This window comes from Aspergillus tanneri, assembly GCF_003426965.1.
Source record: "Aspergillus tanneri strain NIH1004 chromosome Unknown AapTan_2_pilon_pilon_pilon, whole genome shotgun sequence".
NCBI lineage: Eukaryota > Fungi > Ascomycota > Eurotiomycetes > Eurotiales > Aspergillaceae > Aspergillus > Aspergillus tanneri.
In genome coordinates, this window is record NW_022984629.1 from 3,315,552 (window position 1) to 3,332,214 (window position 16,663).

The following is a 16,663-nucleotide window of genomic DNA, read 5'->3' on the forward strand; positions in this document are numbered from 1 at the left end:
AACTTTCTTATTTTTATTTTTTATTTCCCATCTGTAGGTTCCAATCCTATACTCATCAAGTGATTGGAATCTCAATCTAGATATAGGTTATTTAACATTGATAGCAACACGTATTTGATCTGTAAAATCTATACAGGAATTACACGTGACACCTTGGATCTTTTCCGGCGTGTGCCGTGATGCCCCCTAGACAGGCGACGTAGCTATTCTCATGTCATAATTGTTGATCGCTAGCCAATGGCAATGCCCAGACTGCATGCCGAGGCGGACCTACACAGGCCACATATGGGGCAAGGGAAGAAACAATATTCATCGCTTAACAGCCCGCGTGAAGACCATTAGGGCTGAGGCTTCAAAGGGTCGCGCTCGGAATTCTTCGGAGGTTGACATCCGGCCGAGCGGTTGGGCATGTGTCACGTGAATGTTGTTTAGGCCATCCTTGTGTTAATATGTATTCTCCAATTTCTCCAGACCGAACTCCGTAGTATGGAGTGACAGTATGGAGTACCCCGTGCTAAGTATGTGCTACTGTTTTAGGGGATTCATGAATTAAATATTATAATAGAATGCATGCTCTATACAGGATGTCCTAGATGGTATCTGGTATATGCCATCAAAATACAAGGAATCAATCCTATGGAGCTAGCGTGCCTGTTACCAATGTCGTACGCTGACCAAGACCTGTTCAGCCGGATCCAATTCAATGGATGGCTGAGAACTTGTCACTAATCCCAGACGCGTAAGGACCTGCCAGACCAGTTTGCGCTTGAGATTCTCTCGCACGGGAATCTTTTCGAGCGCGTCATACCCGTTAAAGTATTTGATATAAATCGGCCAGTACTCCTTTAGTGAGTTTCGAAGTCCCGCATATTCCGGGTCACCCTCTGCAATATCACCGCTGGGTCTGCCTCCCCAGCCACGGCCCGAGACCCGAGAGTGTTGGGGGAATCTTGCCACAATCTCATCCAGCCATCGAGATTCTAGCGGCGAGGCACGATGAGGAAACAGAATCAGTGACGACGTTTTCAATGACGTGTTTCGGTCTAACAGTGAATGGGACATACGCAGGTCAGTGTCAGCTGTGTTCCGGCCTGGTATTGGAGTTTCTTCACCGCTGCCTTGGCTTGCAAGCGAGGATGACGAGGATGAACTAGTATCATCAAAATCGTCATGCTGTTGAGCTGTATCGGAAGAAATAGTGGTGGTCTCCCGCTTGCTCAGGTACTTGTCAATCTCCTCCCGTCGGAGAGCCGTCTCAACGGCCATTTTGATTTCCGGGGTGACTTTAACTCTTGCGAACGAGCGAAGTTGAGTAACCCACCCTCCACGTAGTAGCCATGCCAATATGGCGAAATACGTTTCTTTGTGATCTTTACTGGGGATAAAGCTCCCATACGGTCTGGGGGTCCCACTCATGGCCGACAACATCTTTGGGAGACTTGGAAGCGTGGGAAATGCTGCCTGGTAAGCGGCTGTAGCCACCTCGAGTTTGCTGAGATCACAGTTCGGGGACACAATGAAAGTGTCCCGTTGGTGGATTGGCGGTATAGCCCGTGCCCGTCTCCAGTACACGAGATGGCTCGCCAACATTTGGATCATTGAGAGAGGAATCCCGGACGATGCAGATATTTGGGCAAATGACTTCGTCGGCTTTGTACACCGAATATAATGAGCAAGAGCGGGGGCCAAGGCACCCCCAGATGACTCAACGTCTTTGAGGATGGTGGCCTCGTTGTCAAGTAAAAGCAGCGCAAAATGTTTGGCGGGCACCTGATGGGGTGCGGCATTCTCGTCGGCAGCTGGGTCATCCGCTGGAGTAACGCTGTCGGCTGTGGTGAGCCAGAGACCAGGAAAAGCCTTATCGGTTGGACCAGGAAGATAGGGTGTCGAGGTCAGAGGAGGAATCTGGAGGGAGATGGACACGTCCGGGCTCAACGAGACAGAAGCAATCTTAGATGCCGAGATACTAGAATACACCGTGTATATCGCTCTGGCCAGCGACGACTGGCTAATGAGCTCCGAGTAGAGGGTATTCATAGATGTTCCTGTAAATCAGGTCAACAAAGCCATTCCTGTTTGATTCCAGAAAACCCATTACATACTTTTCTCCTTTGCCTTCTCTTTGAGATGAGAGATGTTCTGGGCCTCCCGCCAGACATAGTCTGTCCGAGCCTGTTCCCATTTCAAAGCTTTGGCGAATTTCTTGATGATATTGTCATATACTTCGCGGATGCGCATGGAGTATTCCAGTAAGGGCGGATCCAGCACAAAAACCACATTAAACATCGTCATCGAATCCTTATCCTCGACATCCAGCGACTCACCTGCTGTCCATCCGGTCCTACTATTGGCTATTGACGCTCGCTGGGATTCAGCGGCCGTCAATAAGCTCGGACTCAAAGTCTCCGATGACGCTGCCATCACATCTCCGCCATCGTCCTGCGTATCCTCGACATTCTCATTGTGTCCAAGTTCACCTCCTTCCCACTCCGCCCGCGGTTTCTTCTGCTTTCGCCGCCGCTTCCTCCATGTTCCCTCTTCACGAACAAAGACGGGCCACCCCACGAAAGCCAGATCGTTGATCCCGACCTCAAAGCGCCGCTTATGCCACGATCGTGATGGACTCAGTAGCTTCTCCCACACATCTGCAGGGAGACCAAGCATTGACTCCCACGGCGGACGGAAAGGTCCCCCGCCTCCTCCTCCTCCTGCTCCTCCTCCTGCTCCTCCTCCCGGGCCATCCTCCGGTCTATCCGACGCAGCTCCGGGGTCGTCCTCCACGTCGGAAGCGCCCCCGCGCTTTCTCAATAACTTGCGGTTCGAACTGACGGATCCGGCCCGCTGGGAGTCACCACCCGGTGAAACCGACATAGATCCATGGTTGTCCAGGCCGAAGTTACTCGACCGCCGACCGGTGGTCGCCGAAACGGCGCTACCGGCCAGGTGAGTTACGCTGGGATTTTGGCTGTGTGTATGATGTTCCTCCTCGTCCTCATCGGATGTCGATCGACTATCTTCACTGGAAATTGAATCATTGCTCTTTGAACCTTGTCTGCTCCTGGTTCGCGAGGCCCGGCGCGCTTTGGCGGCGGCGGATCGTAGTCCATTCTCGCTGAGCGGATTGGGAGGGTAATGGAACACGAAGCGAGGACCGGCTCGCGACCGGACAATCAAGACAATTGCCACTAGGCAGGGATCTGGGGGACGTGCAATTGAGGACATTGGAAGTCAGTCACAGACGAGAACATGCTGAAAAGTGAGTTGGGATTGAAGCGTGGTCGAGAAGGCTGAGGTTGATGGAGTGGATCAGGTTGGGATTCCAGAAGGCGGGATAGCTTCCCCGCATGGACCACCGGTTGACATCCAGGCATATTCCAGTCTCTTTACACCCTTCATGTAGAAATAGCATATTCTCGCAGATGATTTTACATTCCTATGATACATCCATGAAATGATTACCAGGGTTATCGATCCAACGTACAGAAAGTAGATGCTAACTAGTATACACCAAACACAAAAGATGTATATAATACATGGCAATCCAGTCAACGCCTGAAAATGGAGATTCGGACGTCCAACAGGAACAATCCGGACGATCGTCTCGTCATACGGTATCATACAAATTGATATCTAAGAACTGACCATCAAGCTTCATGACTTTGTCTCTGCCGCTTCACTCGCTGCGTCTTTCGCACCCTCGTGTTTCTCAAAGATAAGACCTAGATTTTTGAAATCATCTGGTGCCATCAAATTCCTAGAATTAATTCCGAATACTAATTAGCTCATGATGATCCTCCGGACACGACCATGGCAATGTAGGAATGCAACCCGCGGGTGCGCTCCCAAACCCCAAAATCCACTTCGGGGAAGAACGTCCAGCAGGATTGGACAGACATACTTATCCATCCGACAAGACAAATATTCCTTTGCCAATTTCCGACATTCGTCATCATTGGTTCCTTGTCTTGATTTCAGACACTTCAGATAACTGGAGATCAGATGCTTGCATTCGCCTGTCGAGGAGAACAACAGGTGTCAATCAACAATTCCGAAGCATTGAAGAAGGGCCGTGGAAGAAAGGAAGATACCTTCATGGTCGAGAGGGAAACTACCACGCTCCGGACTATGGTCGGATTAGTCCAGGTTCAAGTGACAATTTGGAATGGCATGCATATATCCAAGCCAGCAAGCAAGAAAAGACAAGGCAGACTCACGGCGTAGGCTTGTAATTGGTGGCACCACCACCGGGGCTTCCGAACCCCATTGGATGCTATATCTTAAGAAAATGAATGTAAGAGGAATGATAATTGGAGTGAGAATGCAACCAATGGAGAGAATTGATCTCATCAACGGCCTGGAAGAGAACGGATCGGCTACCAGGGAGGATGGGATAGACAAACAAGACAAACACGACAAACCGCTATGCTACCAGTAAAACTGCTGAAGGAGCACGACGCATATTGGATGGCACAGTAGGGATCAGGGTAACGAATGACGTAAAATGAACATATGCAGCCATGTGAAGTCGACAGCCCCTCTTTGTTCGCCTACAAGTCCAGGGAGGGGTCTACAATCTACTATATAAGCTAAAGTCTCGGACTACCTGATGTATGGATGACATCGTTCTTTCTCATACTTCTCTATATCACCGATATACCTAGTTAATAATCCAACACGTACTATAACTACCTCCAAAATGCCGATGTAAGTCGTAAACAGCGCTCCACCCAAACCACCTGACTTAGACTCTAGGCATCTCGAAGGCAGCTGCCAATGCGGCGGAGTCGAGTTCTCTCTCGACTCAAGCACACCGGTTCCTTACCAGCTATGTGCATGCAGTATCTGCCGCAAGGTAGGAGGCTACAACGGCAGCGTCAATCTGGGGGGCATAGCAGACAGCCTCAAAATCAAGAAAGGGAAGAATGTGATCAAGTAGGTTCTAGTACTCTCTTGACCCAAAGATACCGGATATCTTGTTTGTCAACGACAGATATAGATAGGAACTGAATAAACGGAATATGGTTAAGGAAATATTCAGCCATTATGAATCGTGGCACTGCCGATGAGAAGGTCAGTTCGAGTGAGCGGAATTTCTGCTCGAATTGCGGCACAATGCTCTGGCTGTGGGATCGTCACTGGCCCGAGCTGATCCATCCCTTCGCCTCGGCAATCGATTCGGATTTGCCGATTCCTGATGAGATGGTTTGTATCATGGAGGGATCGAAGCCTTCCTGGGTGCGATGGCCCGAGGGGGAAAAGCAGGTGTACAAGGAGTACCCAACAGATAGTTTGGAGGAATGGCACAAGAAACACAAAGTCTTCATGGACTAGAAACTACAGCCCTTCTAGGTGATGTGACTACGTGGGTGATGGCTACGGAATAACGGGTGATGGAAATCAAGATGAGCTGAAAAAAATGAACATTAATATTGTCACTATTTTCTATATTCATAGCTGCAGGTTCATGTCCTATGTTTAACTGTCAGCTGGTGCGACGCTGAGTTGTGTAAACAACATCTTTGACAACAGAATCATCAGTTCTCCAAGGTGAAATTTGTTTTTTCTTCAATATGTATTCAGTAAGAACACAGCGATTGAAGTAATCATCATGGAATAGTATATAAAAAGAATTGAAGTAATACTCACATTTCAAGGTCGAAACCACACTACGAGAAGGATCCCTATTAATGAAATTGACAAGTTAGCACTCATTCGCAAAACGAGACTGAGTGATTCATTTTAAATTGTGTCAACTGAAATCAGGCTTTAAGACTCGTTAGCATGCATTGCTTCTAGAACAGGAACTTCTAAGTCAAGCTTACCTCATTAAATCAGATTTTTGTGTAAATGTTCATTTCCGCCCGCAGAGCGTGCAGATCAAACAGTGTGAATAAACACATTCATCATTTAATGTTGACATGTATGGTATTGGGGAATTATACGCAGAGAGTAACAATTGGCAGGTACCTAAGTCATTCCGTTAGCACGGAGAATGCCATAGAAATGAAAACTATGGGATGGTGGAGCTAAAGCTCAGGTGACGAAATCTCAACAATCAATACACCGTCCAAACAGCCGCAAAGTTTGTACGCTTTGCTTGTAATGGATGCAGGAAGATGCACAATTCTGTCCGCCCGTTCGTTCAAAGTATCCTCATCGAGAGATGGGTTAAGGAAAGGGTATGCAGCAGAAATATTTACCTATTCAACTAACTGTTAGCACATGTCCAAAGTAGAGACAGGTTTGTTAAACAGTGAATAGGATTCAAAGAGGTCAGACAAGGCTGAAACTTGAGTAAAAACACAGATTCCACATAGAAAATTAAGTTTGAGGAATGCCTTAAGCGTGTCATAGGGTCATCATAAGAAGTGTAGAGAAGGAAAAAACACAGAAAGAAAAAGAGAAAATACCGCATACCTTTTTGCAGTGTACATCTGAGTGATTGAAGGCAGGAGTTGGCCATTTGCTCCTATGTCTTAGTGGGCATGTTGGTTGACTTCAAGTGCAAGCTGATGCAAGTTGAAAAAAAAAATATTGTGGGCTGCGGCAGACTTTTATAGCAGGCAACTAGACCACGGCAGGCGGAAACCGCCAGATGCGCTGTTTGACGGAAAGGCAAACACAGCTATCTCCACGATAAACGCTCTGGTACTGCTTCAAATTTAAGATGTGACCAGAGAGATATCCGAGTTTGTATATAGATACACATTGCAAGCTCATTATTACCCTCCTTTTTCTAGAGTGTAGAGCTCATGGTAGCTATTGGGTGATTCCCTGGGAGGAAGGTTTGTGGGCGTATGACCTCAGACAAAGACTGGAAGCAAATCTCCAATTATTGGTTCAATTACAGAATAGCGATTCCCACGTGGCGACCCATCGATTGAGCCTAGAAGGATGGTTGTTGTTGTGGTGAAATTGGCTCACCTAGACGTCATAGCCGCAATAGATGGCAAGAAACGGGGCAAGCAATCAATGCGTCAACCTGACGTCGATTTGCAGATACATTCATAAATAATGAATAGACGGTGGCCGTAGTACAGTGCACAAAAGCCAGTTTTACAAGAGCAATCAATTCTTCGAGGAATCAAACCATAAAATCTACCACAATGGCGACCACCTTCAAACTCAACACGGGAACAAAAATCCCTGCAGTTGGATTTGGAACCTGGCAGGACGTAGGACAACAAGAGCAGGCCGTAGCTGAAGCGATTAAACAGGGATACCGCCACATCGACACGGCTCGCGTGTGAGTTTCAGCCTATCATTACTCTTGCGGTGGGAAGACATGCAAATGCTGATTGCGTACTAGATACGAAACAGAGAAGGCAGTGGGAGCGGCCATTAGAAAGAGCGGAGTGCCTCGCGAGCAGCTTTTTATCACAACTAAGCTCTGGAACAACAAACATCACCCAGATGACGTCGCTCAGGCTCTCCAGGATTCGCTCGACGATCTGCAATTGGATTATGTAGACCTTTTCCTAATGCATTGGCCAGTGGCTTGGAGACGAGGTTCCGAGCTTTTCCCCAAGGAGAATGGGAAGATTGCAGTGGTGGACATTGACTATGTCGATGTAAGTATTTCTGTGCTACTGTTTGGTCATTGTGGGCAGAAACACTGATTTCCCATCGCAGACATACAAAGCCATGGAGAAATTGTTATCCACCGGCAAAGTCAGAGCTATTGGTGTTTCGAACTTCTCGAAGGGCGAGATGGAACGCTTGCTGCAGAATTCCTCCGTCGTCCCTGCAGTGCATCAGCTAGAAGGCCACCCATGGTTGCAACAGCGTGCATTTGCCGACTGGCACAAATTGAAAGACATCCATGTGACCCATTATTCGCCCTTCGGAAACCAGAATGAGTTCTATACGGACGGTGGTACTATTGGCAAACTCATCGATGACCCTGTGCTGGTAGAGATTGGAGAGAAGTACAACAAAAGTTCTGCGCAAGTTGCTCTGGGTAAGGTCTGACCCTGTAGGCATTGACAGAACCCGAAGACTAACACCAGACCTTGCTTAACCCCTGCACAGCATGGGGAATTACACGGGGACATTCGGTGCTCCCTAAATCAAAGACACCCTCGAGGATCAAAGCAAACCTTGAAGGTGACTTCCAGCTGAATACAGACGATGTGCAAAAGATCCAGGAGATTGACAAAAAGCTTCGATTCAACGACAGCAGTGTGGACTTTGGCCGTGAATTCTTCTCCGATTTAGATGGCAAAAAATAAAATCTGATGTAGTTTATATAACATGTGCTGGAGAGGATGGACATAAAGGTATTCTAGGAATATTAGTTTTTCATGACTGACACATACATGATTCTTTTATCAAGACTCCGGGTATGAGGACCTTTGTCGTGGCGCAGTTCAATCATGAGGAAACCTGTCAGCCTAGCCAAGATGATCGGCGGAACCTGTACGTCACCGTGGATGGTCATCATGATGTCGGCAGTAGCATCCTACCCTTGACAGTGACTAACGAACTAATCTGCGCCAGAATACCATATTTTTTTATTTAGTATTTATTTATCAATTTTGGATATACTGTGTAGACGAGTTACAGTTTCAACATGGGCTCGCTCGCGGCGGTAAGTGCTCATCTGAGCATCTCCAAACGCGTGGTTCTTTCGTATATCCTGGATTGGATCTGGATCATGTGCGTACAGCCTGGTTGCTTGTATCTGCTACTGATGGAAAGTTTTTCCAATATTAAAACAATCTCTGTAGTGGCATTGCGCTCATTGGCTTTGGATTTTCCCGAGTCACACCGAATCAACGTCCATTCAGCTTGACTGACCCGAGCATCTCGTTTCCCTACACGGAGCATGAGACAGTGTCAAACAGTGTCCTGGTGGTGGTCTCGCTGATTGCTCCTGCTGTCCTCATTGTGCTAGTAGTATTGTTCTTTGTTCCCGCCTCTACGGCACGGGAGTCAGGCTCTCGATCCCTGCTGTGGAAGTCCAAAGTATGGGAATGGAACGCGGGATGGTTGGGACTGGGCCTATCTGCTGCGGGGGTCTTTATGGCTACTCAGGGACTGAAGGGTCTGTACGGCAGGCCTCGTCCAGATACGCTTGCGCGCTGCAATCCAGACCTCTCAGATATCGCCGCGTACGCCGTCAGCGGTCTAGGGCAGGAGCTTACCGAAGCGCCTACCATGGTGACTTGGGAGATATGTCGGAATACTTCCGATGATCTGAAAGTGGATGGATTTTCTAGCTTTCCCAGTGGTCACTCGTCCTGTAAGTAGTTCTCTCTGATTCAAGAAGTACATGGGCCTAACATTTATTGACATCTATCCAGTTGCCTTTGCGGGTCTAACATATTTCAGTCTTTGGCTATGCTCTAAGTTCTCCATTGGCTTCCCATATCTCGCCCATTCGCCTCTGAGCCAGGATCTGCGTGCGCAGAACCGCGAGTCCATCCGGACTCAGGGAGCGGCGCCTCCGGTATATATGGTTATCATTGCCTTCGTGCCATTTGCAGTCGCCTTCTTCATAGCGGCTTCGCGCTGGTTTAACTACCGACACCATGCGTTTGATATCATATTCGGTGCTCTCATGGGGGTTGCTTTCGCCTGGGTTGGATTCCGGATGTACCATCTTCCGATCATGCGAGGTGCAGGTTGGTCATGGGGAGCAAGGAGTCCACGACATGCATTCTATAAGGGAATTGGGCTTTCCAGCCATGTTGGCGCCGACAATTGGTCCAATACCGGGGATGTGACTATGACAGCAGAGAGAGAGGGACAGGATATTGACCTCGAAAGTGGACGGCGTAATCTGGCAGAATGAGGATTGGAGATCCATGATGAACATGGCAGCGAGGACACAACTCGCGGCGTTCAGTTAACCCCTCTTCCCCGAGCACCACATAATATAACAGTCCCTGTAGTATGAGATTTATGGAGACATAATCTGGTTTGGATTCAGTTAGCAAATAGTTTAGTCATTCAGAGACTGCGCAACGTACCCTCCCACAATCACCTCCATCCACCCACTCTCCCCTCGTCCCACCTTGCCTTAGCTTCCCTTCTTGCTGCCAATTTGGCGCCCTCAGCCCTTACCCGTCTGATCCAATCGGCGACTTCTTTCTCAGTGGCTCGTCCATGATGCTCCTCCTCGAGAAAGCTCTCTTCTACGGCTTGACACACAGCCTCCTGTTCCGCAATTGACGCCGCCATCCGTTGATATAAAGCCTTAGGTGACCATGGAGCTAGGGCGACGTCCATCTCCGACTGCTTTTTCCGCCAGGAGACCTCGAGAGATTGATGCTTGAGAAGGAGCGCTTCCGTCGAGCCACGCAGCTCTGTCAGATGAGACTGGATCTCCAGAAGACTGTTCGCCAAATCTTGGTTGTATTTGAGCTGCGACCGAAGATTCTCCTGATGGGCTGAGTATGATGGATGATGGCTGGCAAAGGCGGAGAGGAGGTTAGGGTTTCTAAGGATGGCTTGCAAGTCCACAGTCCTGCCAAAAAAAGAACGTTGGTTAGATCTTCGATTCTGTCCTTGTCAATGCGGAGAAATGCTCGTACGATTTGTCTTTGACACTGTCAGGCAGCCATCCCTCTTCGGCCGTTGGCGCTTTCGGAAGAACATTTAGCGAGTAGGTGTGGGCCATGCCAGGGGAGGCGATTCTATTCATCGTCTGCGTATTCATCCCGTTCTGTCCATCATGGGCGTCATGGAACTGTCGTGGTGTACCCGGTAACGATGGGTTCAATTGCGGTGTTCCCCTCCGACTAGCTTCGTGGCTGCTCGGTTTCGGGGGGGGAGGTGGAGGCGTGTCGGAGTTGAGCGCTGGGTTCATGACTGGGAACAGACCAGCTTTCTCTGTCAGACAGTCAGGGGGTAGAGACGAGGATTGTCTAAGGGATCAAATGAGAGCCAATGGAGATGCCCATGATCGAGGTTGGCAGTGCGGGGAAAGGCGCCTGTCACGTGGCGTATCGCCTGCTGCGTCAAGATTTCCGAACTAGGCAAATGGTCTATTCTATTGCTTGTTTGGTGGTCTACTGGTCTCTCATTGCTTCTGAATGGCATATTGGTCCTGGTTTTCTTTGTATCTAGCCGTCGTCGAGGAGATTGGCTCATGCACACCCAATATCTATGAGAGCCGTAGCTATTTCACGAATGGGGGGAATCGAGGGACATGCATTCCCTTGACCGTGCATCTAGAGGTTCAAGGGCTCGTGAGATACATATCTCAGAATTCAGAGCTCGAAGATACTCTGGTTCAAGCCCAGTGGAGACATCGACAGACCACAACAGTCGGATCACTGGAAGAGGTGGCACGGTCTACAATGAAGCCCATCATTTTAATTATGTACCTGATCGATACCAAAGAGCCCCATTTAATCCACTCTGCGCCGTACCTCCCGATCCTGCGTATCAATGTTCGACCCCCTGATGGCATCCATGACCAATTCGCGCAGTTGATTCTGCGTCGCTTCGCTGTGGAAATCTTCCCGGGCAGCCAGCTCATCAATCCTGCGCTTGAATTCCGGATCCACCTGATCGATCCCAGCGCTAGCTTCCTGCTCCGATACTGTCCCCAGGTTCACTTGGATATTCGGGGGTAATGGCGGAGCTGGATTTAAAGCATGCGCCGGTTGGTCTGCAGTCGTCAACGCTGGGAACCCCATCACCTGTCGAAGATATGCGGTGACTTCCGGAAATAAGCCTTCGGTCTCAATGTTGTCCAGCGCCGTGCACCCTTCATCATTCTTGCGATTGTAGTCCACGCCCAACTCTTCGACGAGACATTTGGCGATATCGACCGTCTCCGTCACGAACAGGCAAGTCTCACCGTCCTCGTCAAGTAGGTTTACATCCACTTGGAACTCCTTCACCAACGCACGTAGCAAATCAATATGTCCGTATGATGCGGCTGCGTGGAGTAGCGAATATCCATGCTCGTCTTGGTTGGATGCGATGGAGGGATTAGACCGTAGCAGCGCCAGAACAGCGGAAGGGTTATCGGCGGCCAGGATGTAAGGGTTCGGTTGACTCATAGCGGGCTAGACGTTGATAGAACCAGGCGATGAGTCAAACACAGTCTATGATCAGTGTCACCGCAATTTACGGCTGAGGAGGCAGAGGAGGCTGAGGAGGCAGAGAAGGTGGAAGTTTGCTGGAGAGAGCGAGAGGATTTTATCGGTGGCGCAGGCGGAAGAAACTAGAGACAAAAAAATGCATAGATTAATTGATTGCCACGTCTTTCTGCCCCGCAAACAACCAACATTGATGGGATTGAGTCACACGAGGCTCTTACTGGAGACCTAACCATTCGTTTTTTCCCTCCTATCGAGACAAAGCACTTGTACTCTTTAATGTGATCGTCATTTCCGAGCAACTTCCTCAACATTCTGGCTCCTAGAGTACCTACCTTCCTTCGGCACTTTCTGCCGGCTCCCTTGGCAAGCCCGTTTCGACCCTCGATCATTCCGATTTCCCTGGTCTATCGTGAAGGGACTAAGGCAACGTTCCGAACGAATTGCAGAATGGTTCAACAGGATATCGGAGAGGTGACCCGCCTCGTTGATAGCTTGGAGGCCGCCAGCAAAAAGACCAAGCGCGAGGGGAAGAAAGCGCTCTCGTGCAAGAAAACCTCCTTTCCGGTCGCAGGCTCGGATAATATCACGGTCGACTCATGGAAGTTTATGGACTGGGACTACAAACGGGACGGTCTACCAACTTATGCTCGTGGATTGTTCACCACCAAGCGCAAGGATGGGTCCCCTGAGATTGCGGTTCGCGGCTACGACAAGTTCTTCAACGTTGACGAAGTCAACTCGACGAAGTGGAGAAACATTGAGAACAATACTCGTGGCCCTTACGAGCTCAGCGTGAAGGAAAATGGGTGCATTATCTTCATATCTGGCCTGGAGGATGGAACCTTGTTGGTTTGCAGCAAACACTCGACCGGAGAACGACCTGACGCCGACGTGAGCCATGCGCAGGCTGGCGAACATTGGGTCGAGAAGCACGTCGCTTCGGTAGGCAAGACGTCCAAGGAGCTGGCCCAGGAGTTGCGCCGTATGAATATCACTGCTGTAGGGGAGCTGTGCGATGATAGCTTCGAGGAGCACGTTCTGGCCTACGATCAGATTGCGTCGGGCATTTACCTTCACGGCCTCAACTACAATATCCCGCAGTTTGCAACGTGTTCGAGCACCGAAGTCCATGAATTCGCCGACCAATGGGGGTTCAAGAAGGCCAAGTTCCTGGTCTATGACGATATCGGGACGGTAAAGAATTTCCTGGACTGTTGCGCAGAGACGGGGACCTGGGATGGCCGCGAGACTGAAGGGTTTGTAATCCGATGCCAGATGCATGAAACAAGCACTGCGCCTCTTCGGGACTGGTTCTTCAAGTACAAGTTTGAGGAGCCGTACCTGATGTATCGTCAGTGGCGTGAATGTACCAAAGCCGTCATAGCGGGCAAAGTGCCCAACATCAAGAAGCACAAAAAGATCACGGAAGAATATCTGCAATATGCTCGTCGACAGCTCGTCAAAGATCCCAAGCTAGCCAGGCTCTACCAGCAGAACCACGGGATCATCGCTATGCGAGATGGCTTCCTTCGAGAGCGTGGACTTACAGGCTCCGCTATCGTCGCTATGGAAGAAGGGGCCCAAGAGGAGGTGACAAACAATGTGATCCTGGCCCCCATAGCTTCTCTCGGCTGTGGAAAGACAACGGTGGCTCTCGCTTTGACCAATTTCTTTGGCTGGGGCCATGTGCAGAATGATAATATCGCCAAACAGAAGAACAAACCTAAGAAGTTCGCCTTAGACATCACCAACCTGCTGTCTGAACACCCGGTGGTGATTGCAGACCGCAACAACCACATGCGACGGGAACGACAGCAGCTCATGGACGATGTACGTCTGGTGGTCCCGAACGCCCGCTTCGTCGCGCTCCACTACGTCCACGAGCCCAAAGGCCAGCTGCTTCCTGGGATCCGCGAGGTGACGCGGAAGCGCGTTCTCGACCGTGGGGACAACCACCAGACCATCCGGGCTGGTAGTAAGACTTCTGAGGAGATCATCGGGATCATGGAGGGATTCCTGACTCGATTCGAGGGCATCGATACTGATCGCGAACCTGACAGAAGCTTCGACCAAATCATCGACCTCGACGTTGGGGCCTCTTCGCGGGAGAATCTCGAGACGGTGATCACCTCGTTGCAGACATCATACCCACATCTCATCAAGCAGGTTCCCACCGCGCAGGAACTGGACGACGCCATCCACCGGGCCATGAGCGAATACCAAGTCCAGCTCGATCTGAGCCACCAGTATGGATCGTCCGGGAAGCAGGGCCAAAAACGCGAGAAAAACAACAGGAGCCCCAGTGGTCCTTCCACCACGCCCACTCCCCATGCCGAAACCATCGCAAAAAACATTGAATACTTCTGCATCTCCCTCCCCACCGCAGACATCAGCGCCGTCCTCAAGTCTCTCTTCCCCCCATCCACACCTCCCGATAAGGCGCGCATCTACCACCAACTCCTGAACTCGCGCCGCATTCAACCCACCTTCCACGTCACTTTGATCCACCGCGCCCTGAAGAAAGATCGTGCCGAAGTCTGGGATTCCTACATCCGTCGATACCTCGACAAGATGGCCCAGAAGCCCGAGTCCGATCCCACCGTGACGCCGGTGCTCGCGCCAGCCCGTGTGCGTCTGGAACGTTTGATCTGGGATAACCGGCTCATGGCCTTCGTTGCACGCATCATGCCGCCTGATAGCCCGGAGCAGCACGATTGGGTATGCGTGAACTCCATACCGCACGTCACCGTCGGCACCGTGTCATCCAATATTAAGCCCAAGGAGAGCAACGACCTATTGCAGCGGTGGCTGGACGTCGGGTCTGGCGGGGATACTGGGATCTGGGAGGCCGAGATCCCTGGTGTGATGGTTGTTTCGGGGACGGTGGGAGAGGTGATGAGCAGGAGATAGGTTATATCCGTCCATTGATTTTAGGTTGAGGATAATACGTGGGATGTAGAATTACTGCTACTGTGTTAATGATGTATAATATAACGAACAGGACATACGTAAAAATAGCTGGATCAAAAATACAATATCCCATTCACTTGTTTAATACTCCACGTACTTACGTACCATGACGCCAGTTTTGGACGGTATAGTAGATAGTATACTGTATAGGTATAGTACATATTCTTATTGCAATAATCCCAGCTCAAGTTGGAAATAAATCCCCTTCGTGAAAACACACAGTATATTCAGTATAACGCTATACGCGCAAAGGATCTATCTACCAGACTTTAGGATAGTATCGCAGTATTACACCAATATCAGTATCAAGGCCCAGATCCGGATCAATATCGGATCAATATCATATCAAAACACGGCATAAATATACCTTAAAGAAAGCAGAATAATCTACCACGAAACGATGCATGCAATCTATCATCAGCGGAAAAAACAAACAAAACAAAGCAAAACAAAACATAACAAAACATAACCACCATCGAGTCAACTTTAATCGAACAATCTTAGTTATTTATCCAAGACGTGACGCGCTGTGCACCGAACCGACCCATGAACTGTAACCCCGTGCTACCCATGGGGAAATAGCTGACGAGATACCAGAGTAGGGCAGCCAGCTGGAGGATGGACGAGATGAGCGTGAGGAAGGTAGAATGGAGCTGGGAAAGACAAAAGACAAAGTAAGAACTTGGGTTAGTCTGGATCCTTCTATTCGGTTTGAGAGGGGGGTAGAGGGAAAGGGTATCAGATGGGAGTTAGAGAAAGGTAGGCAGATAGGTAGTTTGCCCTGCTGAGCACCGTTGCGGGATGTTTTCGTCTCCACTCGATAGAGAGAGAGTCTGGCATGTGCATGAATGATGTCATGGCAGTTGGGATGGATTTCGTGCATATGCAAGATCTCGTTGCGATTTCAACACCACCACACGAGTCAGCAACGCGGAAGGCGGCAGATGCGCCATCGCAAGGCTCGGATAGCGTGCAGAACAAGGGGGAGGGGGGAGATGATCTATTGGTATCCACAAAACTAAAGTAGTAGGGCACTTACTCCGATGGCAAAATACAGGGTCATGGCAATCGAGCCAAAATAGGCGGCTGTAAAAGGTAGCCGTGGTCCCGAGACCAGGTGCTTAGCGTAGACCAGGGGTCCCATGAGGACTGCCCATGATAGGAGAAAGAGGAGAGAACCGACGGACCATCTAGTTCAAAGCCAAAACAAAAAGAGAAACAAGTTCGTCAGCTCCGCAACGCATATAGAGTTCTTGGAAGCAAGCAGCATGGATGTTTTCTGCGGGCAAAGATCGGCCGGCGTGATACAGCCACACCACGACAAGCCCTACACCGCCTCGTGCCAGGAGCCTTGAAGAATGTAATGGGGTAGGAGAGGAATGTATAGAATTCCCGACGAATACACTTACAAGATGGCAAATTTGCGGGGTTTGAGTGAAAGCACTGGAAAGAGGAAAAAGCAAATAAAGAAACAAACCGCCGCCCCAAGGTTGCATGCAATGAAGACGAGCATGCGATCCCACCGACTCACTAAGGAATCATATGGTTAGCCATATAAATGTTAGGGGAACGATTGGGGCAAAAAAAATATTTGAAAAAAAAAAAAAAAAATTAAATAAATAAAAACGGAGAAG

The 16,663-nt window shown here is 49.5% G+C and overlaps 7 protein-coding genes across 7 annotated transcripts; 4 read left to right on the forward strand and 3 right to left on the reverse strand.

Moving 5' to 3' along the window:
* Positions 1-654: 654 nt before the first annotated feature.
* On the reverse strand, positions 655-3,222 carry NPR3 (nitrogen permease regulator 3 family protein; the record flags this gene model as incomplete). Its single annotated transcript, XM_033565761.1, has 2 exons — positions 655-2,045; positions 2,103-3,222. 2 exons carry the CDS (start codon positions 3,220-3,222, stop codon positions 655-657), a joined length of 2,511 nt encoding a protein of 836 aa, XP_033431518.1.
* A 1,474-nt stretch (positions 3,223-4,696) lies between these two features.
* On the forward strand, positions 4,697-5,331 carry ATNIH1004_001062 (GFA family protein; the record flags this gene model as incomplete). The annotated part of the gene is made up of 3 exons (XM_033565762.1): positions 4,697-4,704; positions 4,753-4,932; positions 5,028-5,331. 3 exons carry the CDS (start codon positions 4,697-4,699, stop codon positions 5,329-5,331), a joined length of 492 nt encoding a protein of 163 aa, XP_033431519.1.
* A 1,775-nt stretch (positions 5,332-7,106) lies between these two features.
* ATNIH1004_001063 (aldo/keto reductase) lies at positions 7,107-8,231 on the forward strand (the record flags this gene model as incomplete). Its single annotated transcript, XM_033565763.1, has 4 exons — positions 7,107-7,246; positions 7,310-7,571; positions 7,633-7,960; positions 8,032-8,231. 4 exons carry the CDS (start codon positions 7,107-7,109, stop codon positions 8,229-8,231), a joined length of 930 nt encoding a protein of 309 aa, XP_033431520.1.
* Positions 8,232-8,572: 341 nt separating this feature from the next.
* On the forward strand, positions 8,573-9,796 carry ATNIH1004_001064 (phosphatase PAP2 family protein; the record flags this gene model as incomplete). Its single annotated transcript, XM_033565764.1, has 3 exons — positions 8,573-8,658; positions 8,730-9,244; positions 9,306-9,796. 3 exons carry the CDS (start codon positions 8,573-8,575, stop codon positions 9,794-9,796), a joined length of 1,092 nt encoding a protein of 363 aa, XP_033431521.1.
* A 188-nt stretch (positions 9,797-9,984) lies between these two features.
* On the reverse strand, positions 9,985-10,813 carry ATNIH1004_001065 (vacuolar protein sorting family 37 protein; the record flags this gene model as incomplete). Its single annotated transcript, XM_033565765.1, has 2 exons — positions 9,985-10,471; positions 10,539-10,813. 2 exons carry the CDS (start codon positions 10,811-10,813, stop codon positions 9,985-9,987), a joined length of 762 nt encoding a protein of 253 aa, XP_033431522.1.
* Positions 10,814-11,357: 544 nt separating this feature from the next.
* On the reverse strand, positions 11,358-12,017 carry ATNIH1004_001066 (ankyrin repeat protein; the record flags this gene model as incomplete). The annotated part of the gene is made up of 1 exon (XM_033565766.1): positions 11,358-12,017. One exon carries the CDS (start codon positions 12,015-12,017, stop codon positions 11,358-11,360), a length of 660 nt encoding a protein of 219 aa, XP_033431523.1.
* A 489-nt stretch (positions 12,018-12,506) lies between these two features.
* ATNIH1004_001067 (tRNA ligase) lies at positions 12,507-14,969 on the forward strand (the record flags this gene model as incomplete). Its single annotated transcript, XM_033565767.1, has 1 exon — positions 12,507-14,969. The coding sequence occupies one exon, from the start codon at positions 12,507-12,509 to the stop codon at positions 14,967-14,969; it is 2,463 nt and encodes an 820-aa protein (XP_033431524.1).
* Positions 14,970-16,663: the final 1,694 nt, after the last annotated feature.